Genomic DNA, 24,282 nt, shown 5'->3' with positions numbered 1-24,282 from the left:
GATGATCTAAACCCAATCAGTGACCTGCTAAGAGAGTGGTTTCATCCTGGGATTCATATCCTGGCCCTGTCCTTGGATTCCAATGTCCCTGTCCTTTTTCCATGGGCTCCCTTTCTCTCACGCATATCCAGGAAGGTACTTTGGCTTGCTAGCAGGTCAGCGGCTTTCAGAGTTTGAGCCTCTAGTGTGGGATAGGGCCTGCCAACTTCTAGAGACAGAAGAATGTTGATCTAGCCTGGGTTCTTGCAGAGTACATTGTGTGTACTTGGGGAGTATTTGCTCATGATGGGAGGGAGAGCTTCTTCGTATGGTTCATGGGTCTGAGGTACCCAGGTACCAAGGAGGAAAGCTAGGAGAACCACATCCCAAGGCCTGCAGCGAGCATGTTGACAGAGCTGCCATTGACCCAACCCAAGGGTTTGGAGGCCAGGTTAGAGGGCCCTGTAAGCAATCAGGTTTTGACAGGTTCTACCCAGTGGGAGCTCTGGTGTGGCTCCAGATCATGGTGGGCAATGTGCTTATTGTGACTCTGCTTTTTGTGTTTGTTGCCAGCAAGGAACTAAGCATAGTGGGGGCACAGCTAGAAGAACTGGTTCTCTTTGTCCCAAGGGCTCTGACTAGACCTCTGCTCTAGTTTATTTTCTGTTGCTATGATAAACACTATCACTAAAACCAAGGGTTTATTTGGCTTATACTTCCATGTCACAGTCCATCACTGAGTCGGGGTAAGAGCAAAGATAGAAGCCATGGAGGAAAACTGTGCCTGCTTTGTTTTCAGTCTCATGGTCAACTACCTTTCCTATAGCTCCCGGGACCACCTGGACAGAGTGGGATAGGACCTCCCCCATCAGTCATTGATAGAGAAAATGCCACTCAGATCAATCTGATGAAGGCTTTTCCTTAGTGGAGGTTCAAGCTGACAAACACTAATTAGTGTATCCTCACGTACCTTCTGCTCTGAGCACAGCAGCAGAGCATTTGGGTACCATTCATCAGTGTTGTGTGCACCGATTACTGGAGGAGGCCAGAGATGTTGACAGGCCAACCTGTCCTCAACAGGATGTCTTTGAACTAGAGTCCTCAATCCAGGATGGGAGAGCCTGCCTCTGGACTAGGATAGAAGTGTGGATGGGAGGGTACAAAGGAGTGAGCAAAAAATCCTTTGATTTGCTCATGGGGGCCAGCAAATTAAACACTGTGGAACACTGACACCCTAGGGGGCAGCACCCTCAGTTGGGAGGCGAGACTGCTTTTATTTTTTTTTTTTAATAATTTTTTTATTTAATTTTATATAACAAAGTCCAATTAAATGAAAACAAACATTTATACACAATATTTGGGAATTTGGGCGTCGTTCTTTCCAAACTACTTCCAGCTGGTAAGGGGCGCTATCTTGGGGGATTCGAAGAAGATTCAGATATCCTAGCTGTAGTCTGTAGGGCTGTTTTGTCCAGCTGTTTTGAATGTAGGATCAGCTTGTACTCTGTTTCAGGCGGTCTGGCGTGATCAAACCACATTAGTCTGGAAGGAATCCACATCTTTTCATTTTCTGTGGAAACAAAAATAGAAATCCTTTTCCCCAGTAACTTGTTCTTCAAGTTAAATTTTGGAGTCAAAGCATTTTTTTTTTAAATTTATTATTTTACATGTCTATCCCAGTTCCCTTTCCCTCCTTCCCTCCCTCCTCTCCAGCCCTCCCTCCTTCCTTCCCTCCCTTTTACCCTCTCTGCCCTCTCACATGCACTCTAAAACCCTCCCCTCCCACCCCCCACCACAATTCCATATGTAGGGGAATGCCATCCAGTTGGGGTCATGTAGATGTGACAGGTCCTGTGAAGTAGGGACTAGGGCTTCTCTCCTGTCTCTAGAATAAGGCAGTTATCCCTCCATGGGGGATATGTTTGCAAAGTCCTTTTGTGCACCAGGGATACATCCTGGCTCCACTGTCTGAGGTCTCTTAGACTGCTCAGACCTTCTGGCTGAGACCCATATTCAGGGGGGCCCGAGTCAGTCCCCTGCTGGCTTCCCAGCTATCAGTCTAGTGGCCCTTAGCTCCTCCTTGTTCAGGTAAGCTGTCTCTATGAGCTTCTGCCGCATGGTCTTGTCCTCTCCATGTGCTTCTGGGTTCTAGTTCGACTCAGTGTTTATGTATGGGTGTTTGCTCCTATTTTCAACAGGCATTAGTTGAGGGCTCCATGGAGAAGTTAGTTGTTGATCTCACTCTCCGGGAAGGGCATTTATGATAGCCTTTCCACGGAAGCTGAGATTGTTAGTTGGGAGCAGTCTTGTAGTTCTCTCGACCTTTCTTTGTGTTCAACTTTATCTTCAAACCAATATTGGCTCCCTCTTTTATGTTCTCTCTCTCTGTCTCTGTCTCTCTCTCTCTCCTATCTTCCATTCCTAACCAGGCTCAATCCTCCTGGTCGCACATGCCTTCCTCTCCTCCCCCTCATTTTCTCCTAATTCTCTCTCCATTCGCTGTCCTCCCCCACTTCACCTGAACTCTGGGGGACTTGTCCCTTCCCAGTTCTGTGAGGTACTTTATATGAATCTCTTAGAATACACCTTGTATCCTAGTTCCTCTGGTGATGTGAATTATAGGCTGGTGATCATTTGATCTAGTTCTAAAATCCATATATGAGTGAGTACATACTGTGTTCCTCTTTTTGTGACTGGGTTACCTCATTCAGGATGGTTTCTTCAAGTGCCATCCACTTGCCTGCGAATTTCAAGATACCATTATTTTTTTCTGCAGAGTAGTATTCCATTGTGTAGATGTGCCACATCTTCATTAACCATTCTTCAATTGAGGGGCATCTAGGTTGCTTCCAGGTTCTTGCTATTACAAATAATGCTGCTATGAACATAGTTAAGCACATGTCTTTGTTGCATGGGTAAGAATCCTTTGGGTATATGCCTAAGAGGGGGATTGCCGGGTCCTGTGGTAAACTAATTCCCATTTGCCTGAGGAACCGCCATACTGATCTCCAAAATGGCTGTATGAGTTTGCACTCCCACCAGCAGTGGAGGAGTGTTCCACTTTCTCCACATCTTCTCCAACGTAAGTCATCACTGGTGTTTCTAATTTTAGCCATTCTGGCAGGGGTAAGATGGTATCTCAAAGTTGTTTTGATTTGCATTTCCCTGATAGCTAAGGATGTGGAGCATTTTCTTAAGTGTCTTTCAGCCTTTTTGATTTCCTCCATTGAGAATTCTTTCTTCAGTTCTGTACCCCATTTTCTAATAGGGTTATTTGGTGTTTTGTTGACTAGTTTCCCAAGTTCTTTGTGTATTTTGGAGATCAGCCCTTTGTCGGATATAGGATTAGTGAAAATCTTTTCCTAGTCAGTGGGCTGCCGTTTGGTCTTGTCAACTGTGTCCTTTGCCTTACAGAAGCTTCTAAGTTTGAAGAGGTCCCATTTATTAGTTGTTTCTTTCAGTGTCTGTGCCCCTGGAGTTATGTTCAAGAAGCGGTCTCCTATACCAATTTGTTCAAGGGTACCTCCTACTTTCTCTTCTAAGAGGTTCAATGTGGCTGGATTGATGTTGAGGTCTTTGATCCATTTGGACTTGAGTTTTGTGCATGGCGACAGACATGGGTCTATCTGCAGTCTTCTACACACCCTCATCCAATTGTGCCAGCACCATTTGTTGAAGATGCTGTCTTTGCCCCATTGTATAATTTTAGCTGTTTTATCGAAAATCAGGTGTTCATAGGTGCGTGGATTAATATCAGGATTTTCAATTCGATTCCATTGGTCTACCTGTCTATTTTTATGCCAATACCAGGCTGTTTTCAGAACTATAGCTCTGTAGTAGAGCTTAAAGTCAGGAATGGTGATGCCTCCTGACATTCTTTTATTGTATAGGGTTGTTTTGGCTATCCTGGGTCTTTTGTTTTTCCATATAAAGTTGATTATTATCCTTTCAAGGTTGGTGAAGAGTTGTGGTGGGATTTTAATGGAGATTGCATTGAATCTGTAGATTGCTTTTGGTAAGATTGCCATTTTTACTATGTTTATCCTACCTAACCAAGAGCTTGGGAGATCTTGGCGAGACTGCTTTTAAAGGAAAGGGAATAACAGAGCAAGTGCGCCTGGTTCTGGGCTGAGTTTAAGGATAAAGGAAGAACTCTCACAATCCCCAAACTGAGGAAAAACATCTAAATCAAAGAATAAGAACTAAGTAGAAATTCTAGACATTAAAGCTCTAACAATTAAAGTAAAAAATGTGGGTAGACTGCACTCTGGACACTGTCTACGGGATGGTGGGCAGCTGAGTTTGAAAGAGAGAGATGCCGAGCTGACTGTAGCAGGAAACAAGGGGATTTATGCATTCCATGTGCTAGGCTTGGAGATCAGAGGGGCTATGGGTGCAGCTTAGTGACTGAGATTTTTGCCTAGCATGCATCAACCCTGAGTTCAATTCCAGAAACTTCAAAAGGAAATGAATAAAAAGAGAGGGAAATGGTCAGTTCTGGGCAGACTCGGAGAACATGTGTTCACAGAGGCTGAACGGAGTGAAGAGTAATTCTAGACTGAAGCATACTACAATGCAGAAGACCTCATCCTAGGAGCTGCCCTCGAATAACATTTCATACAAAAAGACAACTCTTCTGATGGCTGTTTCATGAGTGACAGATACTGGAAGATCATGGAAAGTAACTTTGAAATATAGGGGTACAGTCTCTCTCAGAGCCCAGAATTCTGTGACTCAGAATTAGAGCATGAGGGAGGACCAGAATGTCCTCTAGGACTGCCAGTGGCGACTGAAAGCTCTTCTGATGCCCATTAAGGAGAAAAAGTACCCTGACCTGAGAAGAAATAGGAGGCCTGGGCCGCTCCAGACCAAAGCCAGAAAGTTAAGATGGCTTTATACAGGAATTCTCCTAAATACTTATTGCTAGTCTGTGGAATACAGAGAATATATAAGTTCCTCACTCATTTTATGAGGTTAAGTTATCATTGATACGACATACTAAATGAGGATAATATGAGACAAGAAAAACATGTGTCTTGATCACAAACAGAGGCTCAAAAATCCAGAAGAAAGAAATGAGTCACGCCTAGGCACACTTTAACTTGTCTACAGAAACTAGGCGTGGTTGCTCATATGTGTAATTCTAGTATTCAGGAGGGTGAGATGTGATAATTATGAGTTTGAGGCAAGCCTGGGCTGTATAACAAAGATACCACCCCCCCAAAAAAAGGTAAAACAGAATCATAAAATAATAAGGAACAAAATAAAAAATGTCTGTGTAAATAACTCACATTTTTTCCTAGAATACAAGACAGTTTAATGTTAGGGAGTCCTTGAATGTGACTCATAATGTTATTTAAGGTATTGGAACATGAGACAAAGCACATCTGATAGGGTGAAGAGACAGGTGTGTGAAATTCCAGCAGATTATACTAGTATTAGCAGCCTTAGTGCAGTAGAATAAGAAAAAATGAAATTGAAGATTTGTTTAGAGTTGACAATTAAGGAAAGTACTCATTCAAAATAAAATGTATGTGCTGCCATTGCATGTGGCATGGATAAGTTGGCTAGCCATACAGAGGAGCATGAAACTGGGCTGGAGAGATGGCCCATTGGGTAAGAGCACTTGCTGTGCAAGCCTGACAATGTAAGTTCAATTCCTAGGTCTCACATAAAGTTAGAAGGAAAGAATTCATTGACCAAATCTGCCCTGTGTCCTCCACATGTATACGGCAGCACACACATGTCCCTCCTCCACATGTACATCACAGCACACATGTGCCCCCTCCTCCACATGTACACTGCAGCATGCACATGCCCCCTCCTCCACATGTACACCACAGCATGCATATGCCCCCTTCCTCTCCTCCTCTGTCTCACACATGCTAATAATGGATTTGAAAATTGAAAAAGCATAAGCAGGATCTCTACATTTACCTGGTATGAAAAATAAACAAACCTAAAATTTCAGAGTACACATAAATATCATATTATTAACTAAAGGCAGGGAAGGTATTAAAGAAAATATAAACACACAGCAAAATAGCAATGATCAACCAATCTGATTATATAAAAATAAGTGTCTGTGCATTGGAAGACACCATTAAAATACCTGTAAAAGTCCATAGCCAAAGAGATCTTCCTAGTGTTGGCAAATAGCAAGGATTAGTTTCTAAAATGTATTGAAAACACTTATAAATCAAAAGAAAAGACGCTGTAGTAGGAGAGGGCTAAGGTATAGACCAGTGACATGAAAGGAAGGCCTGGTGAATAAACTAGGAAAAAAGCTAGTAAAACTGTAGTCACTTTTGCTGTATCCAGGGAGATGCAAATTAAACCCCAGTGACCATCCTTCATTAAGAACTCTTGCATCAGCGTTTGGAAAAGATGGGGCTTTTAGAGCCCCCGTGTGCTGATGGTGGGTGGTTAAAGTCATGCTGGACAGTGATTTCCTAACATCCCGTGAAACCCTTCCTGTGCTAGCTGTGCTCCTGCTTAGGTGTACAGATGTGTTCCAGGTGGCTTAGCAGCACCAGCTGTCATGACAGGACCAGATCATTGGCGTGCTCATCATGTAGGAACTGTATAAGGAGTGTGTGGTGTGGAACCGGGGAAAACAGTTGTCCTAGGACCAGATGTGTCAGCATGGACATGTCTCACACATGTACTTTAGAGCAGAACAAACACGTTTCAGGGTGATTTGATGTTGTTATACAGTATTGTATGTTGAGTAGAAGAAGCTTTCATGAGGCAATAAACACCAAAGTCAGGAAACTGTGTAACTGGTGGGGGGAGGAACAAAATTACTGAGCCCCATCAAGAGACTTCATCCTCTTTGGATGTTTACTTTTATTTTAAAAACTTAAAAAATATTTTAATTTATGTGTATGTGTCTATCACTGTGTGGGTATGTGTGAGTGTGAATGCTCACAGAAGTCAGAGGAGGGGAGTTGGAGTTCCAGGCAGTTGTGAACTGCGGATGTGGATGGTGGGAACTGAACTTCAGTCCTCTCCAAGAGCAGCAAGGGCTTTAACTACTAAGCCATCTCTCCAGCCACTAATGTTTAATTTCTTAATCTGTTTGGTATGTATATGAGTACTGTGAAATAGTTTTTGCTTAAAGTGTTACTTAATTAGGGGTTAGAAAGATGGCTTTGGAGTGCCAAGGAATCTGACAAATGGTTGGTTGTGAACCACCGTGTGGGTGGTGGGAATTGAACTTGGGTCTTCTTCAAGAGCAACAAATGTTCTAAACTGCCAAGCCATCTCTCCAGTATGAAATTTAAACCTCAAATGCAATGAACAAAATCTAAAAGCAAACAAGTTATATACTTTAATGGGATTAATAATTAAGAAAAAGTTTTTTTTTTGAAATCCCCATATTTAATGGCAGCTTTTAGCCAACAGATTTGAAAAGTAGATGAAGCATACATTTTTTTTCCCCCAAGAAAACAGAAATTACTTAACTTGGCTTAAGAAGAAAAGAAAAGATCTGGACACTGCCTTTGTGCTTCTGGCCCTGAGCCTGTTAACTATAAATTCATTTTGTATATTATTCAAGGAACACTTGATAGCAGAAGCAGGACATTTCAGGGGAGAACAACTTTTCTATAATGACACCATGGCCACCGTAGCAATGCAAGTCAGGCAGAACACAGACTAGAAAGTCAGCCCTGGAGGTGAACTCCTGGTGTCTTGCCTGTATCAGCTATCATGATGTGGATGAGAAACATCCAAGAGTAACAAAGATTCAGAAGGGAGTCACCAGTCCTAACAAGCCCCAGACCTTCTTGGGCGGCCCTAGTTATGGTGGTGGTATGGCATGTGTAATGGTAAAATGCTGAAAGTAGAATATGGTGCTTTGGGACCATGGAGAGAAAACCGGTTCTATGAGAAATATAACAGTGAACTCAACAGGGAAGGCTGGGATATTCAAAACGTGGGTCTGGAAAAATGGGCTCCATTAAGAGAAAACAGGATAATCATACCCATAATACTCAGGGTTCCAGACGGATTAGAAAGTTATGTAAAAATCATACTTTACAATGGTCAGATAGAATACCTGACCAGAAGCAGGGTAGGGCAGTGAGAGAACTCATGTGCAGGCTCTTAGACTGGAACTGTTCATGCTTCTTCTACTTTTCAAAATGAACTTAATAAATAACAGTAGAGATAATGGTTTGCTGACAGGACAAAGATTGCATTAATTCAGTCTGTGAGGGTGCACCTACATGGCCAAAAAGGCGGCAGGAGAGTCAAAGGCCTAGCTTTCATCGTGTGGCCCTGAGCAGCTTGTTTCCTTCCCTGGCCCTTGCTTTCTATAGTGAAAAGATACTGTGGCCTGTGTGATCCCCAAATGGCTTCACCTTCCTGTGCCACCATCCTCTGTTGTCTGGACCTTTGGAATTCCTGTCATCCAAAGATGTGTATGTGGGCACACTGCCTTTTGATGTATGTGTGCCCTTATTCAAGTCTGTGTTTGTGTGTTTATATACTCACGTGTACATGTGTGCTGTGTACTGTGCACATGAGGGTATGATACTAATGTGTTCTATGTTTTCCTCCTACAGATCCTGACAGGGGAGGACTGGAATGCAGTAATGTATCATGGGATTGAGTCACAAGGTGGAGTGAGCAAAGGCATGTTTTCTTCCTTTTACTTCATCGTCTTGACATTGTTTGGAAACTGTATCCTTCTTGGGGCTAAGTATAAGTGGTTCATATTCAGTGCTCTTCCAGTGACCACCTCATGGCTTCCTGCAGAGGGGCTGGAGTATTTAGGCAGTTCCTTTTCAGAATGTGGCTGATGCATATCCCCAGGATGCCAGAGCACTGAGTATGGAGGGACTGTGTGGGGAAGGGGTGTCTAGAGGTTGGGGTGGACCACATAGTTACCAGGGGCTCAGGAAACACTTTGAATAACCTTGGAGTCCTTGTAAGAAGGTGTGGATATCAAATGAATGAGTAGGGAAGGAGGCTTTCTTCCTCATTAAGTTTAACAGAGTAAGTTTTGGCACTGAACTTTAAGTAAACCTCCACTGCTGGGAATAGAAATTTGCAGAGCTTGACTCTTCCCTTTGCTTCAGGCCATCCAGGGGAGAGTGGGGATAGCCACTCTTTGAACCAAGGCATACCCAGAAGTAGCAGCCCATGGGGAAAGAATTGAGGCCAAGAAGAATGCACATGGCTTATCATGCCTGCCAGGCTAGAAGAAACAAGTGTGAATGTGGTTTGAATGCACTGGAGACAAGAAATGGAGCCTCCACAGGGTGAAATGCAGACCTCTGAGATTGTAAAGCTGGGGTCCCAGCCTACATTAATAGGTCTGGTTTGAGATCTGAGAATGTGTATTATAACAGATTCACAAGCAGGCCCTGATAAGTTGGTCTAAGGAACCCCTTTTAGAGGATGTGGTAGGCGATGGTGGAGGCCAGAAACAAGTAAGTCAGCCCAGAACTGGTGTTCCATCCTCTTTCATGAGGCTGAGTGAGGCCTGGAGGGCAAGTGAGTACAGTGGGAAGGAAGCTAGTGTAGCCCTGGTTTCAGAGAGGAAAGGGAACGGCAGTGTTAGCCTCATACTGGGACAAAGCAGTGGCTTGCCACAGCCGTTATATTAGTCAGGGTTCTCTAGGGGAACAGAATTTATAGACAGAAACTTTATATATATTGAAAGGGGATTTATTAGAATGACTTACAGGCTGTGGTCCACCAATCCAACCATGGCTGCCTATGAGCAGAAAGTTCAAGAGTCCAGCTGGTCTTTAGTAGATGCCAGAATCCTGAAGAAGTGGATTCCAGAACGTGTAAAGGAATGGATGTGCTAGCAAGGCGAGAGCAAGCAGGCAAAGCACAAAAGCTGCCTTCCATCTTCCCTTGTAGGCTTCCAGTAGAAGGTGTGGCCCAGACTAGGGATGGGTTTTCACAGGTCAAATGACCTGGATTAAAGTTGTGTCTTCCTCAAAGATCTGGATCCTTCAAATTAAGCAAAAATACCTTATAGGTGTGCCTGCTATATTTGGGTTTTAGTAAATTCCAGATATGGTCAAGTTGAGACCAAAAATAATCATCACAGCCATTAAACACTGACACTTAGGCCAGACATATCGGCCATCAGGTGTCTTCCTTCCTGTTGAATTGGGGTGGTTTCTGATGCACTTCTCTCTCTCTCTCTCTCTCTCTCTCTCTCTCTCTCTCTCTCTCTCTCTCTTTTTCTCTCTATGCCTGTCTCTCTCTCTGTGCCTGTCTCTCTGTGTGTCTCTGTCTCTCTCTGTCTGTCTCTCTCTTTCTGCACAGGAATAAAATCTTTAGCTTTGCTTTGGGCATGGAAGACCCTCAAATGTGTGTGGTAGGGCTAGTCCATAGAGTATGTAATGCTTAGAAGTGTCTTGCATGATGTCAGCCCAACCATGACATCCCATCCCTTGGGTGCTGCTGGAGCCCTGAGCAGACTTTCCTGTAACAATGCTGTGGGCCATTGGCACTAGCCAGAAGGCCTGACTTGGGTTGTTGTTTGCCTGGTTAGAGGCCAGGGCAATAGGGAGAATGCCTGATGAAAGGGACCTAAGTCCAGTTTCCCTTGTGAGAAGAGGCAGTGACAGAATAACCAGGTCCTGGTGAGATTCCGGGAGGACGCTTATGTTACTCTGGGACCTAGTCTGGCTATCTCACCCTGTCTTAGTCAGTGTTCTATTACTGTGAAGGGACACCATGACCACAGCAACTCATACAGAGGTTTAGTCCATTGTCATCATGGCCTGGAGCATGGCAGCATGTAGGCAGACGGATGCTGGAGAAGTAGCTGAAAGTGCTATGTCCAGTTGGAAGGCAGTAGGAAGAGAGACTCTGGGCCTGGCTCACTTCTGAGACCTCAGAGCCCACTACCAGGAACACATTTCCTCTAATAAGACCATGCCTCCTAGTCCTTTCAGAAATGCCACTCTCTGGTTACCAAGTATTCAAATCTATGAGCCTGTGGGGATCATTGTCATTCATACCACCATACAGACTGTGTATCTGTGGCTTCTTTGTTACCAAAGGGTTGTGGCAACAATTCACCATTGGGCTTCAGGGGCTAGTTCAGGGTGGGGTGCAGTGTTGGGGTGCTCAGACCCCAACTATATGTAACCACTCTCCCATTTCCTGTTAGCCAGGGGAACCCAGGTATTCACAATGAAACAAAGTTAAGTAGTAGTAGTAGTAGTAGTAGTAGTAGTAGTAGTAAAAAGGGAACCTGCAAGATAGGGAGGTTTCCTGAGCCTAGCTTAGGAACTGGGCCCTGGAAGGTGCTGGTCATGAGTGGATTTATGTGTTAGATTGGATAAGATATATTCACAGCCCTAGAAGGTGGTAGAACTATCTCTGGAGCTCGTGAAAGCAGATGTGTTTGTTTCAAGGCTTTTCATGCAGACTAGAAAAGAGCTGGGTTTAGTGGAAGGTAGGCTGTGTATCCTCTGAAGGAGCCAAAGGCAAATTGATTAAACACAACCTTTAATCTTTGGTTCTACGGAATCATTCCCAAAGGTCTAGGTGAGAAAAAAGCTCACTCTCGCCTCCTCCTATTTCTCTCTCTCTCTCTCTCTCTCTCTCTCTCTCTCTCTCTGTGTGTGTGTGTGTGTGTGTTTGTGTGTATGTGTGTGTGTGTGTGCATGCGTGCATGTTAGAGAAGGTTGAGCTATGTGAAACTGTAGAGGTGCAATTCAGCTTATGAGTCCAGAGGCTGTGGGGGAAGGAGCCTTGTGCATCTGTACAGCAGGGCCTGAAATGGGCTGACGGTGTCAGGGTACAGAGAGTGGGGACTTGGTTGATGGGTGGTTTTGTCTTCCATGGGCCACCATGGTTGGATGGTATGAGATAGTGTGTGGGGTACAGGGCTCCCTTCCTTAGCTGGAGCCAACCAGACACCCTGCTGAATGTTTTCCTAGCCATTGCTGTGGACAATCTTGCCAATGCCCAGGAGTTGACCAAGGTATGTAGAAACACTACCTGCATCCTAGAAGGTGCTAGAAGGCATGGGATTCAGTACACATTACTGGATGAAGTTATGAAGCTACAGGAAAGGCCAGCTCCTGTGTCAGGGTGCATGTGGCTTCTCCTAGGGGTATCTCCTTAAAGTCATGAGCAAAGAGACATTAATGTGGGCTGTGGGTATAGCGGATTACCACATAAGCAAGTATGGCCATGGCCATGTGTGTACAGGCCCCCAGAGAAGCTATGGCTTTGGAAGAGAGAGTGAATAGAAGGGTAGGGTATAGGATCACAGGAGGTACAGACTGGCCAGGACTACCCATGTCACAGAAGTACAGGGTCCTGAGATAGGGTGATCTGAGCAGGTGTGTGATGAGGGTGAAGAGTGTTCCCAGACAAGAAGATGTATGAGCAGGCCCTAGGAAATACTCAGCTCTGAAGACCTGAAAGGGCAGTGAGAGGACACCTGTAGTGCTACCTCAGATGTTCAGCTTGGCAGGAAGCTGCAGGAGCAGTGGTGGTTCTGTCTCTGCACATCTGTGTCACAGCAGGACAGATCCTTCTCTAGGCAGTACCCAGGGGGACCATTCAATATTCATTTCTTATACACAAGCCCAGTGGGGGACCTGATTATACACATCTCTCTCTCTCTGGTTCCCTTCCAGAAGACACAACCCCCTATCTGCTAACCCTCAGTTTCCTGTCCTGCTACCTGCTAGGTAGCTAGGCTGCCTGCTGTCAGGCTTAGGCTTGTGTTTTGATTCAAGTTCTGGCTCCAGTATGGAGGCTGCTACCAGGTGCATTACAAATGTCCTATGTGTGGCCATGTACTACCATGTCTCTGTAAGGGGTGCTGTGTGTTCTCCGATGCACAGATTGGCACCTGTGCATTGCAGAAAGTTGAGGTGGATCAGAGTGGTTTTCTTATTGGTGGCTAGGAAGTGGAGATGGATGGGAAGGGGCCGGATCATGACACAACATCCAGTGATACTCACTAGTGAGCTATGCCTTCCAGCATGGCCCCATTTCCTAAACAAGGCAAAGCACTTAATAGACGAGCCTGTGGGGCACATTAAACAGTGCTTTCACATTCACAAATGTGTTACAGCACTAATTATTTTTCTGTGAAGTGCAAATAAATTCAAACTGATTATTTGTAAGATATTTAGGGCATTTGCTATATACCTTGGAGTGATTAGGCTCTTCTACCTTTAAAGAGTACATGGCTGAGAGTGCTGTATGAGAAAACTAGTTATCTCCTACCTGGGCCGGAAGCTTGAAGGTCTTCTCTATAGAGGAATTTTCTGGGTAGTGACTGGGAATTTAGTTTTTGTCATCTTTGTGTTTCTCAAGAAAATTTGGGTACATTTTGAGGAATGCTAGCTTTCAGGGGAGTTAGGTAGGCCTAGGCTTGGGGATTTTAAGAAACCATGGGAGGCCCGGTAGTTAAGATGGAGAGCATGGAGGCCTTCCTTCTTGGATTATGGACTCAACAGCAGTATTGATTCAGAGTCCTGGAGCGTAGCTTGTTGGTTTTGCTTAGTAACATGGGGTCAAGGTCAGAGGGCCTGTCAGCTGTTGATTCCTCTTCCTAGACAGGTACCTAGACAGGTACATAAATACAAGTCCTATCCCAATGGCAAGAGGCCACATGGGGCTTCATGGAATCTGAATGGTTCAGGCAGAAAAACTCAAAGGTGGAACAGGAAGAGCTTGGCATCTTGCTCTCATTCTTGGCCTTGTGGGGTAGGTGAACTTTGTTCAAGTGGTTCAGGAGCTCCTAGAAGGACAGAAGGATGGAAAGAGGGACAGACAGATTTGCTGTGAAAAGACTGAGGTGTTATGTGTTATATACATACATACATACATACATACATACATATATATATATATATATGTAGTGGTACTGGTATAGGGATGGTCATGAATAAGGTCTGACTACAAGCACAATATAGAGACATCAACTTGTGAAACACACTGGAGATGGCGCAAGCTAGACACCACTGATACAGGAATCTTGGATACTGTCTGTAACTCCAAGGGGAGACTTAGGAGGGGAGGCCTTGAAGAATACTAAAGAGAACTCATCCTGGGTCATAAGGGACTCTGCCCATCTAGGACCTGGATGTCTCCTGCAGGGTCTGGAGGGCAGAAGTGTTAGGAAGAAGAGCCAGTAACCCCAGAGTGGCCACAGCACCTTGAGAAGACAGTTTTGTTATTCAAACAGGATGAAGAGGAGATGGAAGAAGCAGCCAATCAGAAGCTTGCTCTCCAGAAGGCCAAAGAAGTAGCTGAAGTCAGCCCTATGTCTGCTGCCAACATCTCCATCGCTGCGTAAGGCTCCCGGGAATGGAATATGGGTGGCTTTGGGGAGCGGCAGAGCCTATGTCTTCCCCAGAACCCCTGCCTTGGCCAGGGCTGGTGAAGACAAGCCACCCCCTTGAACTGTATTGAAAGGAGCCTGAGCAATGACCTCACTTGAGCATTCTTTATGGCTTTCCCCAGCCTGAACATGGGCAGAGTGTAAGGGTGTGGCCCTCATGTTGGGTAGGGTTAGCTGTATTTGATTCACTGGATGGTGTGTGGGTGGCCTTAGTGCTCCTTTCTTGGGAAAGCCCTGGCTGGGGTCAGGGAAACAATGAGTCCATGTGTAGATTTTATACATAATTTTCTAGAAATGCACTTTGTGAAACAAAAGGTTCTGATGGCATGTAGGCAGACTAGCCACTTCTAAAAGTGTCTTTGCAAGTGCTTAGCATGGAGGCATCTGTGATGAGAAATGGCAGGTGGACTCTGGGAAGGACCAGTCTCCCTGCCAGTCAGCTGGGTCTCAGGTACATTGATGTTCATAGAGGGCTAGGGACTTTGGAGGGGGATTTTAGTGTAGAGGAGTCAGGAAGCTGGGCACCAGGCTTAGCCATAGGTGGATCTTGGGATAAGCATTCCCTGCTGGCATTGAAGCTACATACTCACCCTGCATATACTTTTTATAAGCTGGGCACTTGGCCTTGACTCAGCACCTTGTGGTGACTTATGCCTGTACCGCTAAATTATGTGTTAGAATTGGTAGGTTGTGGATGTTGGTGTAGTTATTGAGTGTGTGTGTGTGTGTGTGTGTGTGTGTGTGTGTAGTATGTGTGTGTATACCCAAATGGGTTCTATTCCTTCCCAGAAATCACCAGATAATATTTTCATAGGTCTTGTCTCTTAAATGTAGAGAAAACATTTGGCCTGGGAATTATCAGCTAGAATGGCTGCAGCCCATAGGGACTGAGCTCCTGGGAGCCAGGAGACTTGCAGCCTGGCATTTGTTGCTTAGATGGCGTGTGGAACTCAGTGTTCTATCCTGTTAATGCACTGTCCATCTGGTTCCATTACTGACTAGCTGGCCAGTTTAATTCAGTAACTTGATCCTGAGATTGATGAGATCTGACAAGTGTCCCTCCTCATGTCCTTTTTATGAGCTCTGTGAGCTGGTGGTTATCTGATGTAGAGAGGATGGCATGATGAACTCCCAGCCTCATGTGTACCTGTGGCATGAAGTGATGTTCTTTTTAGCATGTGCCTTCTCTGGCAGCCCTCACTGCTCTAGGGCCACCATTCCTGGAGGTGCTTCCTCTCTAGACTGATGCCTAGGGAAGAGAGTCCAGGGTCCTTGGCATGGCCCAGAAGAAACTGCCTCTCCCCACTGTCCCTGCTTGGAGACATCATTGCAGATGTGGCATATTCCCAAGAATGGGATATGTACAATAGTATATGTTAGTCTGATTTGACTAGAGATTCTGGGGAATCTGTCACACTGGGAGAGGCCTTTTCTGTGTGCATGGTACTGAGTGTTAGGCTGCTGCTGCTGGCTCTTGCAACCCATGCTAAGACCTCTGAGGCGCAGGAGTTGTATGTGGTCTCTGCCAGACTGGGGAGAATGTGGTTGTCAGGAACCTCTTGTCTTGCAGTGTTCCTCATAGCTGTGTCTCCCAGAGTGTTGTGTGGCTGCTGAACAGCCTTTAGTATGCATGGGGATTGAGGCCTTCTGCACTCTGGGTAGCATGACAAGTGATTCCAGAATTGCTGGGCTAATGTGCAGTTTGGCGTAGCCCCTATGGATGCTCCTAAGGAGTAGGACACTAAGTATGGGATATCTTCTTGCTGTCTGCTGAGACTCCTCATCCTTGCCTAGTCTCCTAGACACACGCACACACACACACACACACACACACACACACACACACGTGCGCGCACACACACACAGAATCACACATCTTGCATAGTCTCACATTCACATGTTCTTACACACATTCACACATATGCTTATAATCTCCTGTTCACAATTTCAAACACTCAAAATCTCATACTCACAAGTCCTATGTTCATGCTCACAATCTCACACAGCCACTCTCTCATGAGTATTGTGATGTATGTACATGCCTACTCACACTGAGGATTGTGTGAAGATGAACTGTGTTCAGTTTACAGTGTGTAAAGATCTTGGCCTTTAGAAAGGGGCACTGGAAGCCTTCCTGGCCATCCCCAGTGTGAAAGGAAATGACTGTAAAGAGATCTTTGCTTTCTCTGTTATTTTTGGAAAAACTTATACATGTCACCTGGAAATGGCTACAACAGCCACATGGAAGGTGGCTGATTCCTTCCTGCGGGGGGGGGGGCAGGCATTGTGACCTGGAAGTCATGGGACTTGAGTGTGGGAACTGAGGGTCTGGGAGCAGAGACCAGGAAAGGCAGGTGGGGTAGGTGGCAGGGCCTGGATAGCCCCACGTGGTAAGGGTGTTCTTGCCGCCTGTATATGCCATGTGCTCACCCAAGCCCCACAGCTTTAGGCCAGCCTGCCCGGGTCTCTGGGTGTGGGAGCCTTGGAATTGTTATAAAGGTGGCTATAACTCTTCCCAGACCACACCTTCTTAGGGCAGTGTGGGCCGGGCTGTGGTGACGGGTGGTCTCGGAGAGAACTGTGTCTTATCTTCCAGCCATATACGGTCTGCTGGTTCACTTTTGCCTCACCTTTCTGCACATGTAGAATTGGTTCTCAACTCCTCTTTAGCCTTAGTCTTGGCCAGTGCCTGTCTGGTGGATGCGCCTCTAGCCTTCTGCCAGATGTGCGCTGTGGCCTGCACCTGCACTGATGTAGTGCCCAAGTGTCACTTGTGTCTCAGAACGTTCTCTGGTTTTCTCACTCCTGTTTATGTTTTGTTTCTTGCATGTGCAGTTTTGTAAAGCAAACTCGAGGTACTGTATCTCGCAGCTCATCTGTCTCCAGCGTAAACTCACCGTGAGTGGTTCTGCTATGATTCTCCATCTGTGGCTCCATGATAACTCTGTGCACACACCTTCCCTCCACACCTGACCGCTTTCCCCCAGTCATTTGCTTCATGGGCAGCTCCAGCCCAGCCTTCTGTGGGAATGGTGGGCATGTTCCCTGCTGTCCCCAAGTCCTACTCACAGGCCCAGATCTTTCTGAGCTTTGCCCTCCTCTCCCTTCTGGTCTCTGTCCTTTTTGTCTGCTGTTTGTCTTTGTGACCTTGTATATATCTACTTCTTGGATAGGGTGGAGCTCTGTGGACTCAGGTCTTCTGTGGTTTTCATGAAGTCCTGTGCACAGGGGTGGCAGAGAGGGTTCTTGGGACATTCTTTGGCTCCCTCAACCCCTCCTTACTTGGGGGAGAATATGTCAGTTATTCTGAGGCAGCCCTTGTTTTAGCATGAACAAAGCTACTATAGAACTTGTAGTATATAGGCCAGGGGATTACTAAAAATCCCAGGATGGGAGCTGAGGGCCTGGGAGCAGAATGGGACCTGCATTCTACTCACAGGGGTAGAAAGTAAGGTGGGTAGCCAACCAAGTTGACCCTCCTGGTGGTGACACTTGCCTGACCAGTTGTCCTGGGTAGCTCTTCCTGGGAAATGTGATCATGATTCTTCCCTCAAGGAAGGGGCCAAGACTCTGTAAGTGACAGTCCTGTTTCCCTCCTGGCTTCATCCAAGCTCCCAGGGGAGGTGCTGGTACTGTCTTCAGCCAGTGGCTCCCCATGCTAGAGAAGGAACATTTATAGTTGGGCCCTCTGCGTGGATAGTCAGGTACCCTCTGTGTCTTGTGGCTGCTTTGTGTGCCTCTTTGACAATATCACAGAGCAACCTGCGTCTTCCTCACAAGTGTGAGATGATACTGGATGTTGGGACCCTGATGCCTGAGAGGGCAAGAAAGCCTTTTGGGTCCTTGGTAACTTCCATATGGCAGAAGTGAGGTATCAGTGGTACACACTGGAGATGCCCAGAGACCTTACAGCAGGACTACAGTAGACTCAAGATTCCTTTCTGAGCCTTGAGTTGTGCACAGTGCCTTCATTAAGAGCCTCTCACCTTCCAGGTATGACTGGATAGCATGTATAAGCTGGGCCCAGGACATCATGAGAGTAGCTCTTCCCCATGGCTCCTTAGAGAGCCCCATTCAATGTGGACTCTGCTTGAGTAGTGTTGCCAGCCATATAGCAATATAGGTCAGCAAGCAATTTGCCATTCAAGAGAGGATCTTGAATTACACATGAAGTTGTTAAGGAGGAACAGAGTGAGGTGTCTGTCCTAACTGAAGTGGGCAGAGGTCAAAGAAAAGCTCTGCAGAGTGACCAGGGCAGGGGAGGGGCAGGATGTCACAGATGTCTAGAATGAGACTTGGGAATCTATCCTGGGAGGAGCCTAGTCATCTCTATGGGTTTGGGATCAGATAGAAACAGACTGGTGTTAATTGGTTCCAGAGCAGTGGGCTGGCGGGAGTCAGGGGAAGCTGTAGCAGTAAGCAGAGATGAATGGGTGGCCCTTGCCCAGCTAGCTGGTATTTTGTTCTATGTTTTGAGGGGTCCCTGCAAGCCCAGTGATGCCCTTCAGTCTCACGGGCAACCTGTCTTCCTTCTGCTTGAGGTGGTTCCTGAGAGAGGGTCATACCTGGGGCAAGACTAGGGCTGAGTGAGCCCACTCCTGCCTATTCCACAGAGCTGGATCTTCAGGCCTATGCATGCATGCATTGCCTTCATTGCCTGTCTTTCATGACAGAGAACTGTGATGCTGACCCTAGCCCAAAGGCTCATTTGAGGCAGCCAGCTCTCTGCTGATCACAGGGCTCAGAATCCAGGCCCATCTTGGTGTATTGGACTGACTGAGAGGCCCAAGATAGTGACTAAACGTCAACCCTCCCAGGGTTCTTGAAGATGGGTGCATATCTTCCTTTTCTTGTTTTCCAGTGTTGTGCAAAGATGAACCCTACCAGGGACAAGGGATCTCTGTGGGTATTATACAGCATTCTTGGCACAGAGATATTACAGTTTTGATGCCTGAGCAAGGACAAGTAGTAGCTGAGGTCCTGAGCTAGCAGATGCTGAGGTCCTGAGCTAGCAGATGCTTCTTGTTGCTCTGCTGTCAGCCTCACCCGAGCTCCTAGGGGAGGAGGCACTGATTCTATTGTTCTTTAACTTTCAGACTGGCCAGATGCTGGTTCCTCACATGAGAGAACAGCTAAGATTTGCTGTCCTTCCACTGAACAGTCTATTCCAGTGGCTGGGCTGTCCCCTGGGACACACACAGTCTGCACCTGTGTTTTGAGGGAGTTGGGGTCTGACTGAGTGCTTGCGAGTTCTCCAGGCACCTCTTTCCTTCTGCCCTGTATGCATGAGTGACTAACTGTGGACCCTGAGTAGGTCATGCCCACTTTCTTGGCTCAGTGTCCATCCTTATGAAATGGGTACAGGAAAAGTACCTGTGATCGTAAAGGCTGTTTGAGGTGGGTATGCAACCCAGAGCACTGATATTGTTGCTGTCACTGATAGTGATACCACAGACATTGCCAGGGTTAACCAGAAGCCTCAAGAGGATGAGGCTATAGCCTCAGGTGAGTTCTCCACTTGGCAGAAGTGGGGCTGGGACCACATCCTTTGCTGGTTTTATTCAGTAAAGAGCCCAGAATGGAGAAGAGCTCCATGTTTTGGATGTGGGAACAGAAGATGTCTGGGCCAGTGAGGTTTGAATGAAAACAAGGCCTTTTATTGTTCAGTGATGACTGAACTAGACTGTTGCTCACCCCTGTTGCTGGAGGATTCCAAGGGTATGTCTGGCTCTCTTCTCAGTGGAGTGTAAGGCTCTCCACAGAGTCAAGGGAGAAAAGGACATTGATGGCCCCAGCTCCAGACATGACTTTGGCTCCTGATAATTGGTTGAGCCAAATGGTGGGGGCTGTCAGGATGCTTCAAAGTGCATCAGAAGCTATGTTTGCACATGACAGGGCCTCATGCTCCCTTGGGAGATATCATGGGTAAGTGCCTCTAGAGGTGTCCATTTGTCTGGCCCCTCTTGGGCTGTCTCCCAAAACAGACTGCAGGGGTACTTCCATCAGTCCTTCTCGGTTTGCAAGATGGTCTCCCTTCCCATTTGGCCTTTCTGGCTAGCTGCCCATTTACCTTAATTCTGTAGGGATGCTGGTACCTGGCATCCCTACACCCTTGTACCCTTCAGACTCTGGGCCATTGTCCTCCTGATAGAGTGGCGTCCAGGACACTGACAGGAAGAGCTGAACTGCCCCCTCCTCATATTCTTCCCCCATCAGCAACACCACAGGGTATTTAAGGCTTCTGGTCACCTCTCTTTCCCTATCCCCACATCCCTCCATCGCTTGTGTTCATCTGCGGCTTCCCTGTGAGTCAGAGATAAGCTGGATAGTGACACTCATGACAGTCTCCCCGCAGCAGGCAGCAGAACTCGGCCAAGGCGCGCTCAGTGTGGGAGCAGCGGGCCAGTCAGCTAAGGCTTCAGAACCTGCGCGCCAGCTGTGAGGCACTGTACAGTGAGATGGACCCTGAGGAGCGCCTGAGATATGCCAGCACGCGCCATGTGAGGCCAGACATGAAGACACACATGGACCGGCCCTTAGTGGTGGAGCCTGGCCGGGATGGCTTACGGGGACCTGTAGGGAACAAGTCAAAGCCCGAGGGCACGGAAGCAACTGAAAATGCAGACCCACCACGCAGACACCACCGGCATCGTGATAGGGACAAGACCTCAGCCACAGCACCTGCTGGTGGTGAACAGGACAAGACAGATTGTCCAAAGACCGAAAACACCGAGACCGGGCCCCGGGAGGAACGTCCCCGCCCGCGTCGCAGTCATAGCAAGGAGGCTTCAGGGGCTGAAGTGCAAGTTCGCAGCGAGCGCAACAGGCGTCACCACCGGCGTGGCTCCCCTGAGGAGGAGACCACCGAACGGGAGCCCCGGCGCCACCGTGCCCACCGGCATGCACAGGAATCAGGCAAAGAGGGCACCGCACAGGTGCTCGCACCCAAGGGCGAGCGACGCCCACGACATCGAGGCCCTCGCACGGGTCCCCGGGAGGCAGAGAACAGCGAGGAGCCCACACGCCGGCACCGTGCGAGGCATAAGGGACCACCAACACTTGAGCCCTCAGAGAGGGAGGCTGCAGAGGAGAGCAACGTGGCAGAAGGGGATAAGGAAACCCGAAACCACCAGCCCAAGTATGTAAGAGGCAGGGTATTGGGGGTAGGGTGAAGGGGGGGGGGAGTGTTACCCTTATGCAAGTAATAGGGAAAGGAACTGGGTGACTCTGCCAGGCTGCCCCTGTAGTGTTTCTCCCGCCCCCCCCCCCCGCCCCCCGCACACTCCCATTTCTCCCATTGGTAAATAAAATCCCTTGCTGCAACTGGTGTGTCCTCAGTAACACAGGACACACACACACACACACACACACACACACACACACACACACACACATGAGAGACTTAGGGAGAGAATGGAGACATTGGGAACACATTGACCTGGGAAAGAACAGAGCATCCAGGAGAAGAGAAAATTGGCGAGTACCATAAATGAAGGGGAGGATGCTGGGAGAGGAGAAACAAACAAGGTTGCCAGCTGAGTCTACAAAAAACGGACCAGAGGGTACTGGCCTACTTTTTTTGGCTCTGACTCTTCAAGACACCTGGAGCCTGGAGGTGGAGGCTGAAGCTGCCATCTTTGTGCTTGCCCACTGACTGGCAGAAACCAGGTTAGGCACAGCTGAGGCCATTGTTGAGGATGTGTCTAACAGAGCAGCAGCACTGCCTCTGTGTGTAGAACTCTGTGCTGGGCCTTTCCTGGCAGAGGGGTGGCAGGGTATCTTAGGGAAAGGCCTATTTTAGACTGTTTTGTTCTCCAAGGGGTTTTGATCCACATACAGACTATAAAACCAATAGTGCCTGGCTCTGTTAAATTCAAAGTGAATGAGTCAGCTCCATACCCTCCTTTTAGACCTAGAGGCAATGTAAATGTGTAGGGTGACAGAAGCTGTGCAAAACATGGAGAGGTGCCAAGCTTTACTTGTCTGGGGCAAAGGGATAGCCATAAGGAGCTAGGTTTCACGTACTGCATAGGACTAACGAGAATTCTGGTTTCAGGGAACCTCACTGTGATCTGGAGACCATTGCAGTTACAGGTGTGGGTCCTCTGCACATGCTGCCCAGCACCTGTCTCCAGAAAGTGGAAGAACAACCAGAAGATGCAGACAACCAGCGTAACGTCACCCGGATGGGCAGTCAGCCTGCAGACCCCAGCACCACTGTGCATGTTCCAGTGACACTGACAGGCCCCCCGGGGGAGACCACTGTAGTTCCCAGTGAGTATCTTCCTGTACCCATGGCAGGCCCAGCTACCCCCATTCCTGCTGCTCTGTATCAGTGGCTGGGGATCCAGCTTGCTGCTCTGAATTTTCTCCCCAATGGAGAGAAAGTTCTTTGCCATCAGTATCTGTCCTTTGGTATCTCTTGGCTTTCTGTTGCCCTGGAAGCAGATGGATGTTAAATACCTTTGTCCTTCCTCCTAAAAATGTTTTCACATTGCTTGCTTATGCCAGGCTCAGTGCCAGAGTGCTGAGAACACAGTGGAAGGTGGCCAGATTAGCCAGAAAGACCACAAAATCTTCCTCTTTTGTTGCTTGACAAAAGGTGGTAAGGTCTGGTGCTGGGGATGGGTAGGCGAAGACAAGGATCTCAGAGCTGTCATCTGCCTACTCATATGCCCTAAGCTTCACCCACCTTGTCCAACTTGCTATCCTCCCTTGCTCATTTCTATGCGTGTGAAAGCAGAAAGGAGCAGTCAGTAAGAACACAGTGAATAGGCTATGTAGTAAGAAGCTACTTGGAGGTGACAGATGTGGTCCTCACAAGGACAGATGGTAGAGTGAAAGAAAGCATTCCAGGGAGAGAGGCAGGGCCTGTGGAAGGTCAGGGAAGCGCTGAGCTCTGAAGCAAACCATATGAGCTATATACTCCATGTGTACCCACGTTTGCAGTCAGGCATACACACTTTGGTAAGATAGCATGGTGGAGGGTAGTAGCTTTTGGCTCCTTAGCCACCAGTTCCTCTGAGGACAACTTGATTTTGGCCCATTCTGGTTTCACTTGCCATGCACAAGTGAGACTGTCTTCCCAGCCCTCTCCTTTGTTTCTCTGTAGAGTAGCTGGAGACTGAGCCCAGGGAACCCCCTGGGATTTTGTCCACAGTTGGCCCATCCATGCTGGCAGCGACAGACCTTTAATCAGAATGTCACATACTTGGAATCATACAGCACATAGATTTTCAGGTTGGCTTAAGAAAGAAAGAAAGAAAGAAAGGAAGGAAGGAAAGAAGGAAGGAAAGAAGGAAGGAAGGAAGAAAGAAAGAAAGGAAAAGAAAGGAAGAAAGCTTTATCATTATGCACTTAAGGAATTTTGTGGCTTGGTAGTTCATTTCTTACTATACTAAAGTTCCACTGTCTGGATATATCACAGTTATCCATTCACCTATAGAAGGATATTTCAGTTACTTCTAGTTTTGGTAGTTATAAACAGACATACATGTTCATTGACAGGTTCATGTCAATGCACTCCTGTGAGTGTATACCTAAGCGTGATTGTGACGTTGTATGGTAAGATTATGTTTAGTCTTGTATGAACCTGCCAAACTATCTTCAATGTGGCTGTGCTAGCTTACATTCCCACTGCTCCACATAGTTTCCGAGTCTTACATTACCAGTGATTTCGGCTTTGATTGTTCTAATGAAATGGTAGTAGAGTTTAACTTTGCAACTTCCTAATGATGTATGATTTTGAGTATTTTTTGTTATGTTTATTTGACACCTGTGCATCCTCTTAGGGAGATTTTTATTCAGGTTTTTTTGCATATTTTTAAAATTGGTTTGTTTAATAATTATTAACTTTCAAGATACATACAAATACATATACACGTACACATATGGATTTACTTATTTTTATTAAAATGTGGATGCTTTGTCTGCATGTATGCTTCTGCACCATGTGT

General features: G+C 46.8%; 1 protein-coding gene across 1 annotated transcript in view; it reads left to right on the top strand.

Annotated features, from left to right (window-relative positions):
- Positions 1–24,282, top strand: part of Cacna1b (calcium voltage-gated channel subunit alpha1 B) — a 162,940-nt gene that overhangs the window by 66,179 nt on the left and 72,479 nt on the right. The window contains exons 16-21 of the mRNA XM_051184754.1: positions 8,550–8,667; positions 11,877–11,944; positions 14,171–14,277; positions 17,162–17,224; positions 20,685–21,464; positions 22,383–22,600. Of these exons, the coding sequence (XP_051040711.1) occupies positions 8,550–8,667; positions 11,877–11,944; positions 14,171–14,277; positions 17,162–17,224; positions 20,685–21,464; positions 22,383–22,600 (1,354 nt within the window). The remainder of the gene's footprint in view (positions 1–8,549; positions 8,668–11,876; positions 11,945–14,170; positions 14,278–17,161; positions 17,225–20,684; positions 21,465–22,382; positions 22,601–24,282) is intronic.

This window comes from Phodopus roborovskii, unplaced genomic scaffold (assembly GCF_943737965.1).
Source record: "Phodopus roborovskii unplaced genomic scaffold, PHOROB, whole genome shotgun sequence".
Taxonomy (NCBI): Eukaryota; Metazoa; Chordata; class Mammalia; order Rodentia; family Cricetidae; genus Phodopus; species Phodopus roborovskii.
Note: the sequence above shows the minus strand (reverse complement) of the source record. Positions and strands in the feature narration are given on the sequence as shown.